This window comes from Cryptotermes secundus, unplaced genomic scaffold (genome assembly GCF_002891405.2).
Source record: "Cryptotermes secundus unplaced genomic scaffold, Csec_1.0 scaffold821, whole genome shotgun sequence".
Lineage (NCBI taxonomy): Eukaryota > Metazoa > Arthropoda > Insecta > Blattodea > Kalotermitidae > Cryptotermes > Cryptotermes secundus.
The window spans coordinates 248,018-259,328 of record NW_019734976.1 but is presented as its reverse complement, the minus strand read 5'-3'; the positions used below and the strand labels follow the sequence as shown (position 1 = coordinate 259,328).

General features: G+C 37.9%; 1 protein-coding gene across 1 annotated transcript in view; it reads right to left on the bottom strand.

The window, feature by feature from the left end:
- The window catches only part of LOC111869153 (protein unc-80 homolog), a gene marked incomplete in the record, with an annotated part of 381,072 nt that overhangs the window by 164,408 nt on the left and 205,353 nt on the right, over window positions 1-11,311 (bottom strand). The window contains 4 exon segments of the mRNA XM_033753297.1: window positions 1,183-1,405; window positions 3,161-3,333; window positions 5,025-5,144; window positions 10,135-10,331. Of these exon segments, the coding sequence (XP_033609188.1) occupies window positions 1,183-1,405; window positions 3,161-3,333; window positions 5,025-5,144; window positions 10,135-10,331 (713 nt within the window).

Here is an 11,311-nt window from a genome sequence, read left to right as displayed (position 1 = left end):
ATCGTTGATATGTGTCTGGTATGTAGATTATGTTGCACACGTCAAACCCGATATTCTTGTAGTAGCACTCTAAAAATCTTTAGTTATGATGTTTTTAAAATCTTTTAAAATTTTCTCTAAATTTTAAATTTAAAATTTTATTTTAAAATTTAAAATTTAAAATTTAAAANAGATCAGTTGGACCGATTATGTGAGAAATGAAGAAGTGTTATATAGAGTCAGTGAGCAAGGGAATATCATACACGAAATAAGAAAACAGAAGGCTAATTGGATGGTCATATCTTACGCTGTACCTGCCTTCTAAAAGAAGTAATTGAAGGAAAGATAGAGGGGCAGATAGAAGTGACCAGAAGACGAGGAAGAAGACCTAAGAAGATGCTCGATGACCTTGGGGACAGAGGAGGATATTCTCATTTGAAGGAGAAAGCTCTAGATCGCATTAAGCAGAGGAACTGTTTTGGAAGAGACTGTGGACCTGTCATCTGACAGATTACTGATGTATGAATGAAGAAACACACCCATGCCACCTAAGATTACACTAACAAATCCCACATGGAGATTTTAACTGTTTTTCTAAATTTAATAGGGCAACCTATTTNAGATGGCATTATTATGCCGAAACATGTAGTGCAAGGGAAAGAAGGAACTAAATGAATGTATGCACTGCAAGACGGATTAAATAAATCATGGACTAAGATCAAAGACATATAAATGTATATTGTTTGCACTTAGGACGGAGTTTGTATCATTTATCGTGTAGAGTGCAACAGGATGCTTAAATATAATATTGCAACCTATTTTAGATTGAATTTTAATCAAAATTTTAATTTTAAATTTAAAATTGAAACAAGCAGTGCAGTGAATAGTTTTGCATAACGAGGACAACTAATGATGGTCATATAGCAAAATATGTTGTGAACAGAAATTAAACTGACCGTAAAACTCTTATATTGCATTGTAATGGAAATATATAATGATGAAATAATCGCCTAAAATTTAATAACTATGATGTCTAAGATACTGTCTCTAATCCCATGATAATGAAAGAAACAAGGGTTTAGGAGAAGTTGTAATATCTGTCATGTAGTCCATTGAAAGTCAACTGACATTTTGCAGGGACATGTTCCTTCTAGTAAATACAGCTCTTTAACTAATGTCTTAGACTATATAATTTAGTCTAACCTGTGTTTTTATATATTTCAGAATAGGTGGCTGCTCTTTTAATTTCTCACTTTCATCTTTCTTTGGAGTTTTCCCCAAAGATAAGGTTGCTGCAGATGTTACGTACGACTTCTGCTGATTACTGCGACATTTATCAACATCTTGGTCAGCAATATCTCTAGATGAATCCCTTTGACTTCCAAGCAAGCGACCAGAATGTGATCCATCTGCATTGCGTTCAGTTCTGGAAAAAAACAATATATATATATACTTATGAAAATCAATCAATAATCACACTTTGAATCAAATCAGCCATTTAACAAGAACTACGGCTACAAGTGTCCTAACACTACTTACTATATTTACATATATATAAGCCACACTTTTATTCTTCTAAATAAGAGTAGAAGCTACAGTCTCAGTTTATACAGCATCAAAACATATGTCCTTCATGTCCTTCAATGCAGACACTTAGTAACCTTCAAGTTCTAAGACAGTCCTCATTTTATAATATGCACTTAATTCACGGAACGAATTCATAATATTTTATGCTTACACCATGAACTGTAAGCAGTATGAGTATCTATGCAGTGAAGTATTGTGACACATATGACCATTGGTAGGCAATGGCTTGGTAAACACATTCCCAAAATTACACTGTCAACAACAGAAGGATATCCATTGCCAGGTAACAGGTCACTAGACATGTTTCTGCAGCAACGAAAATGCATACAATAACATAGGAACTGTTGGAGGTGGTCATCTCTATTTGGTTCTTCCCTGAGTTATATAGGGAGGACACTTGGGAATGCTCAGTGAGTTTAGTAGTTCACGTCAGCTCAGAAGCTATACGAGAACTGAGACAGAAGAACAAGAATGGAGCATGTCCTTGGTAGTAAATTGATTATGAGCTGTTTTAACTGATTACAATTAAGAGTGATTGTAAAAGAAGACATCAATAAATAAAATCATTCAATCCAGAACCTGTTATTATTAGTCACAGAACCCAAGACACATGATTGTATCTTGTAAAATATGTCTGCTAATCACAGACTTGAAAGTTAAAAAGTGTAGTTACAAAATGTAGTACAAATATATACACAGTGTGACAGTAAAGTACCCAAACTGATGCTACCACTAAGTCCCATCTATCGGTGATGAATGGGAATAGTTAGAAAGTTTATTTATATGATGTGCAAGTTTCAACTTGTAAGATTTGAGGCTTTCACGGCGGTGACTATGAAGAAAGCAGTCTTCTGGGATTTGGCACCATGCATATGTTGTGTTAACCAACGTTTCGGAGGAACATCTGCAGTCTGCTTTTACCGGTTCTCACGGTCTCTTCGCGTGCAGATTTCTTATATTTTTTCTTCTACCCTGAAGATGGAGGCGATACGTTCCTCCGAAACGTCAGTTAACACCACATATACACGGTGCCAAATCCCAGAAGACTGCTTTCTTCAAGTTTCAACTTGTTTGGTTGAGGCATATTACAACTACAATTGTTTTGGTGAATTTAGTTTATTCGTGGTGTCGAAGGTTTAAAAATGGAACAAAGAGCAGCAATTAAGTTTAGTGTAAAAACAAGAAACCAGCTATTGAAACTTTTGAAATGTTAAAAAGTGTGCACAGTGAAGAATGTTTATCAAGAACAAGTGTGTTTCAATGGCATAAAAGGTAAATTGAAGCTCAGAAAGTGAGAATGCAAAAGCGTGGATGAAAACAATGTTGACTTCATTTTTTGATGCTAAAGATATTAGTCATCATGAATTTGTTCCAGAAAAACAGACTGTAAACAGTAAATTTTATAAAAAGGTCATTAAGGGAATAATCACTTGAGTTAAACATGTTAGACCTAAGTTTCAGGAAAGTGGGTCCCGGTATCTTCTGCACGACTATCCACCAACACATTCTTCAGCCTTTGTCTCAGAGTTTTTGTGAAATGAGAGATCCTGTATTATTCCATCCATCCTACAATTTTAACAAGGCTCATGGCTACCTGTCCCTTCTACCCATGCTGTCCTTTCGTCTAATGGGTGATGCCTGAGTACTTGTTTGATCTGATACTTTTCTTCCACGAGTCTTGTCCTTCTTGTTATCTTCTTGCTGTTGCTTTTCTTCATCTGATTCCCATACATTGCCTGCTACTATTCCAAACTCATCTCCATATATCTGTAAAGTGAAAAATTGTGACTACCTTGCACTAAAAATAAAATATATGAACTATACAAACAATAAAACTGGACATACATAATAATTCATAATATTCTAATGTTACTGAAGATGACTGGTGCTGGAATACTTGTGAACCTTTATTATAATAAAGTTGGTACATTCTGAGACAGAATCCAGTCTCTGAAATGTTGTGTTTAAAAAGAAAACAGGAAAATGAATAATGTCCAAAACCTTAATATTTTTTTTATATATCAGGTATTGCAGCCCAGACATAAATTAACATACATAGCAATAATATACATACACGGTAGAGTCATTAAGTTCGTGGAATGTGGTCCACTGTAGTGCATTGCAACGACACTTTGCAGCCATTCAACGAACTTACTGACTGTGGTAGTATATCTAGAACAAAAATAAAATGTATTCTACAAAGAAATCAAATTCCACCATACTACTTAATAACTAAATTTGGTACCAAAATTTTAGACAGGGTAAACTGAGCAAATAGTGTGACATCATCTGACAAAGGTCTAAATCCACTCAAATTTTCTTTAACTTAGCTGGTTAAGTAACTAAATCACCAGTATGTTATTACCAAATTCACCAATGAGAAATTCGCTGTTAAATAAATCCAGCCTATTTTCTAAGATATATTTTAACATGCTGGTCCGATTCCAGGTGCTATCAGATATTTTCGGAGAAGTAGTGGGTCTGGAACAGGGTCCACTCAGCCTCGTGATGATAACTAAGGAGCTATTTCAAGGAAATAGCGACTCCAGTCTAGAAAACCGAAATTAACGGCCATGGGGATTCGTTGCGTTGACCATGTGACACCCTCCATCCACAAAAGTTGGCACTAAAACTTCACCAACAAGCAGCGGTCGCTTGGTCGGTATGGTTTGCTTGCGGACTGAAAATACGGAGTTCTTTCTTTATAGACAGGGTATTTAAATCCTCTGGCCAGAATGCTCTCAGAATTTAAATTCTGTTTAAAGATTCTTATGAACATTCCCACTGGTTTTAAACTCCTAGTGCTTCTTTCATTATTTTGTAAAAATAAAAGTTACTGACATAAATACTTAAACTTATTGCAGCAGGTTATCTCTGATCAATATGTAGACAATTATACCGGAACTTTCTTTCTTATATCCTTTACTCCTTCTATCATCTAAAATATTTCTGTAAAGAATGTATAACAGTTTTAGTACAAAATTTCACATTGCAATGAAATAAAATTCTGAAAGTCAGCTAAGCGACACAGGTCAGGTTCTAATCACTACAAAGAGAATAGCTATGTCTGATTAGAAAGCTGCAGGGCTAAGTCAACCCTGCACTCCGAACATTAACAATTAGCCACAAACAGTTCTGTCTCTCAAAGCAGAGACTAACATGAAAGAAGTCATGTTTGTCCCCCTATGCTGTTACTCATCCATTCATTCAAATTAATGCAGCCCAAGTAATGCAGACAGCTTTACAGTGCCACTCAAAACGTTCATCACTGTCTTATGTCATGGTTGCCTAGAACATGGTCAATACAAGTACTGTAAAGTAATGTACAAATACAAGTATTGTAAAGTAATGTACACTATTGAACCTATTAAAGGCAACTTTATTTTTGATAAAAAATTATGTATAAGTAATGACTATGTGTATTTAGCAAGTACTGCAGGCACTGCCCACAACCTTACCCGTCTTACAGACTTTATGAGCCTTGAGCATGCTCGCATGTGACGTCGATAACAGAAAGGATGGCAGAATGATTGGTGTGAACAGTAGAAGTTAAAAGAATTTGCTATTTGTACAACCACCTGCAGAAAAGGACAAATAAGAGTAATCAGAATTCCATTGTTGCCAAATAAATCATCACACATATAAGTGAACAATCACAAAAAAGGGACCAACCTTAGGAAAACTGTGTACAGGCTGTGATTTTTAGACTTGGGTTCTCCTTTGTGTGTGAGGAGAAATATGGTAAGTAACAAGGAAATGGCTGCAGTTGCTTTCTGAGAGGGATGGAAGTTGACACAATGTAACTAAGGCCCTGTCATAAAATGTTGACTGAATTTACCCTAATATTTTCTTCTTTCTTACTGTAATGCATATTCAACACCACAACACAAGAATGGAAATCAATACATTTTTTAACCATTAATCATAATTACAGGCATGAAGACAAGGGCAACACAAGAATATTAGCCTCTGTCACTGTTCATATCTGTGTCAGTGTTTAGTGGGCTGTTCTTATACTGAAGATAGACCATGTGGTTCATTACCATTAATATTATTCAGTTCACTGCCAGTCTGTACTACTTCTATTGTCATTAATTCTATCACAGTAACCTCATGCGGGTGTAGCAATTTCCTGCCCTTCATCCAAGAGATTTTACTATCTATGTATCAATTATTCTTTTGAGATGGAAGAAAATTTTCATAAGCAAGTTTAATAATATCCAATTTGACGGTGACATTTTTCTCAGTAACTCAGTTCCTAACCATTTTCTTAACTGACTCAGTACATAAGTACATAATGTGGTGGGAGGCACAAAATTTTATGGTTTTCAATATTCAGAAGACTCAATTCTGTAAGCGTGAAGCAGAAATTTCTTAATTTAAATCCACTGGTGTAGATTTGGTTTGCACATTTCGTCTGAATATGGAATTCCTTCCTTCTAATCCATGATGTTATTACACTGGAATTCACTTGGACATTATGACAGGGGATTGTTTATAACACTATGTAAAAATAGATTTTCAATTAGTTTATCTTTCAGCAACTTCTTGTAACTTATAAAATTCATGTCATTAAGATAAATTCCTGTACTCCGATTTGACGTGAAGCATGAATTTTTATGAAGCCACCATCATTATGATAACCAGAACACTGTGATCACTTCAGTCAAGTGGTGTGCATGATTCATGAACGTAGGTTTATCCTTTTGTACTACCCATGTCCTTAATATCTATATCTCTGAACAGACTGTAAGAGTAAGATTTGAGGCTTTCACGGCGGTGACTATGAAGAAAGCAGTCTTCTGGGCTTTGGCGCCGTGTATATGTGGTGTTAACCACATATGTGGTTAACACCACATATACACGGCGCCAAAGCCCAGAAGACTGCTTTCTTCAGACTGTAAGAGATTCTCTCTGCTGTGCAGTGCCCCTCATAATTCGTTTTCAATCCTTCCCTACCAAAAACCCAAAGTACGAAGAATTTCCCTTAATGATGATATGCTTTCTTGAACGTCTTGCACATATTTTCTTCAGTGATATTCTCTGTGAGCCACTCTGTCATTCTCAACTCTATGTTTGAGACCAGCTTCTGTGTCTTCTATCAATTTTGCCAACCATCTTCCTCTCCTTGGCATAACCTCTACATGTCACACAGTCATGTGACATAGGCGATCCAATCCACTCTCATTACCACTTCTGGAGAGCCTGCCTGAGTTCCTTTAAAGACTTTGAAGTTTGAAGCATTCTCTATCTAATGGGGAAGCATGGGGATGGGAAGAAAATGAAAATCATGTTTGGTTCTGTTCCCTGTAGCTCCTGTAGCTTCCTTATTTAAGGAGAAGATGATGTTGAATTTCTACATCTTGTTTATTTTGGCAAAATATTTATTCTGTCTGAGTGCATCTTTCTTGGTTCCATGGAATATAGGTTGTGTGGACGTTTGTGTAATTGGCCTCAGAGACCATACCATTGGTTTATTATTGTTATTAAATTTTATTACTGAAAATTTAAATATTTCTTTGGTAGCAGTAGTTGGGATTGGAGTAAGATTTGAGTTAGTACCATATTATGTTGTGTTTATATCAAGCTTCCATTTTCTCATGTGTATTCTTGGACAAGCTCAGTGCCATCTTGCGGGAATCGTAAACTACAACAGAACCAGAGAGACAAAAGCAGCACCACCCACAAATAGTTCTTAATGATTGGTAAAGGTGGACGAAGTGTGAAGCTAGCTGCCTTTCACCTGTGTGTGATGAAGAACTTATCTGCTGTAGGATGAACATACTGTTTCATTAAAATCACTTAACACTGCTTTCAGGGATTATTTTATGAGGTGTTGAATGTATAAGGGGTGGACCTTCTTGGCCCCTGCACCACAACCACAGTGATATAACACTGATGCACCAAATATGAACATGGAAATTTCAATCTGAATTCGCCTGACTGGTCTCTCAGATACATTTATCACTTAGGCTGCTCCTCTCTGCATCAACTTGAGTTCTATTGGATCTCCTCTAACAGCTCCCCTATTTATAAATTTACACACGTTACTTGTCATTTCTTGGAATTTTCAGTGAAGAAATTTCCCCATTCGTGTGCCCTTAACAGGTGGTAGAGCCAATATAGTTGTCATGAAACAAGACCTCGAGGAGTATTATTTCGACATTGCCTTATTACTCAACACCGTAACTACAATTCAACGTAAAATTATTTTTCTTTATTGCTAGTGGGGTGGGACTAAGTCCCTTGTACTGCAGCCACTTCTAGCCTATTGTACCAGCCACAGATGATAGGTGATGGTGATTGTGGAGCAATTGTTGTAATGAAGACTGGCAGGAGAAACCAAAGTACTTGGAGAAAACCTCCCCCAGTGCCACTTTGTCCACCACAAATACCACTTGACCAGACCCGGGATGGAACCCAGGCCACCGCAGTGGGAAGCCAGCTATGGTGAGGCCACAATTCAACGTAACTATAACATGAAATGTTGAACAAGTCGTCTCACAGTCACTCCTTTCATATTAACAACTCTCAATTGAATGTAGAACTTTCGAACTCTCCATGCTGGCTAACCATTGGCTTCACACACTGCCTTCTGTCGGCTTCCACTGGCTTCTCTCAACACCCTGCCTCCGCTGGGCTTCCACCGTCTTCCCTCAACACACAAACTCACTTCTGTCAGCACACTGGCTTCTCTCGACACACACACTGTCTTCTGTCGGCACACACACTCACTTCTGTCAGCACACTGGCTTCTCTCGGCACACACACTGGCTTCTCTCGACACACACACTGGCTTCTCTCGACACACACACTGGCTTCTCTCGACACACGCACTGTCTTCTCTCGGCCCTCAGCTGGGTTCATATACTGCTGCCTGTTGCCCTACCAGCAGTAGTACTCACTGTTACGTCACAGCGGGGAAGTGTTTACTGGCCTGTTACCCTAGCAGCGGCAGCAGCGTCCATTGTTACGTAACAGCAGGTAAATGTTGCCTAATACAGCTACTCTGCTGTTGTATCACCGCAGGGTAATATTACTAGCAACACGTGCGTTATCGTATTATGCTGAGTCCATGATTCCCAACAACAGTGATGCACTGCGATGAAACTTGGAAGTGTGAAAGCTTTCTTTTGATTGATAAACTCACTACAGCCCTTACCTCAGTTAGTGAACTCAGCCAAATATGGCACATATTCTGCCGAAAAGATCTGGATCTGAGAACAGGGACCATACTCTCTTGAACAGATTGTTAGAAGATTCAGGTATCTGACCTCCATTTCTTGTGGGGAGAGAATGAGATGTTTGTTCTCCATATTCCCAATGGTAATGTCTTTGTAATTAAACAGTTGATTTATCTCCCAAAACCACAACACAGACATTGCATTTTGCTGAAGGCAACTGCCATTTGGTGTTCATCAGCTGTGTACAATTCAGCAGCATCACTATTACCTGGGCAGTTAACATGAAAGATTTCAATTGATGCTTCTGAACAGTACAATCCATTTCCTGATATCTCTAAAACTTTGTGATGTATGAAAATTAGAAATGTGAAGAATAATTTATGGCCACTGTATAAATTGAGCATGACAGAGACCACCTGTGGGGGTTAACACAGAAATTATGAAGACATATTCAGCCACATGCATGAGACTTTTTATCTATGGTCATATATAACGTTCTGGCCATAGTCCATCAAACCATAATCCAACTAACTAGTATTGGATACAGCAGACCACAAACCTGCTGTATGGTTAAAATAAGCTAACTATACTTCTGTGGTTTGGCCACATGCCCATAGTGAGGCTGGAAGGATTGGGTTAATTTTAAAATCCAATGACCTCATCAGGAATCAAACCCGTGACCTTCCAGTTTGTAGCAGAGTGCCTCAACAAAGTATGCTACCATGTGCTTCAATTTTAAGTTGGGCCATCATTTAATGTGCTCTAGCAAGAACATGAATGCATGGCCATGGGTGCAAGGTCTCATGCATGTGACTGAATGTGGCTCTTCAACTTTGAGTCTGAACTCCTACAGAGTATTTCTGTTGGGCCTGGTTCGTACATCATGCATCATGTTACTTCTGAGGTCTGGAGATAGGGACTTGCTATATTGATTGAGCCCAACAGAGGAGACTATTTACATTAGAACAAAGACCAAATCCAGTCTCCAAAAAGTAATTTTTATAATGTTTAAATAATGGACAATGTCCATAAAATTGATCACTGCGTAAGCGAATGCTGTTCAGCAAAATCAGAAGAAGTTTTGTATTTACAATTTTGAAATTTAGTAATGTGTGTGAAACTCATGTTACATATATTTCCCATACCAGAAAACTATGTCATCCATAAAGTTTGTGCTGCCCCCTTAGTTTTAATTTTCTCCATGCTCAGAAATTTTGTGCTTATAAAGTCAAGATATCAAAAGTCATATTCCAAGTTTAAATTATAAATAATATATTACCACAAGACACTAGTTATCCCACACGTTTCATTTAGACAGTGAGGGTACTACAGGAAATATGAAAATCATAAATTTGTAAAAAAAAAAAGAAAATGATACACTTACTTTCAACCATGGCATATTTTTGGCAGTGTCATCTGCATCATTGCTGTCACTTGGACTCTCAGGTGGTTGGTCATCGCTCAAGATTCCTGGAGACTCCTCCCCACTCACTTCTCCACCACCACCCAGTTCTGATATATCACTTCGATCAGACAGTGAGCTCACTTTCCGTTTTGACTGCACTGAATCTGTGCGTTTAACTGAAATGGGAACAGAAAACTTTGGTGTGTTTAGTCATGCATGATCTTACAGATACAGAATATTAACAAAACTGGTAAAATCATTCACACACTGACATGGTCATATGCACACATTCATTCACGTGCAGAAACACATGGTTGTGTATTTATTTTTCTGTGCACATTGATTAAATAACGATATTTCAAAGCAAATGGGGAAGAGAAAGCAGTGTAGGGCAGATCTGCCACTGTCTCATCCTACCCAACTTCAAAATCTTAAAAGTAGCTGAATTCATGATCTGAGCATTTTCCAGTGTGTACCTGCTACGCATATGATAAAGTAAAAAGAGTATCTGAAGTTAGGGTAGTTCTCCCAAGAGCTTCTTCTGAAGTTCCGACCATAATTCTAACAATACTTTCAAATCTGAAAAATTATGGATCATTGCAGTTCACATGTGCTTTCCTACCAGATAATTTGTATTCCTCATTTTATACATAATTATGGAATTTAAATTCTGCACAGTAACTCATTTACATTTGATTATGTTTGCTCAATTCCTCAAGATTTTGAGCATTTAATGCAGTATCATACATCATACAAGGTGTGTCCCAAAAGTCATGAAATATATTTCTTTCCCGCGCTTCTACTGGTCAGAGCACGCTGGAACCGGTTGGNGGGGGGGGGGGAGAGGCCTTTAGCTTCACAGCACACCCAAGGTCAGTCTGCTTGAGCATCAGAGACATCAGTATCGCTGATTTAGTGCCCCTGTGTTTTGTGACGTCACAGCGCGCAATGGCGGATACTTTCGAAAAACGTTGGGCAGTCAAGTTCTGCACAAAGCTCAATAAAAAAGCTGCCGAAACTTATGAACTGCTTAAGCAAGCCTACGTGGAGTCTGCTTTATCATATGTGCAAGTTACAAGGTGAGTGAAGAAGTTTAAGGAGGGCCAGGAAGGAGTGGAAAATGACCCCCGCTCTGGACGGCCATCAACAAGCCAAA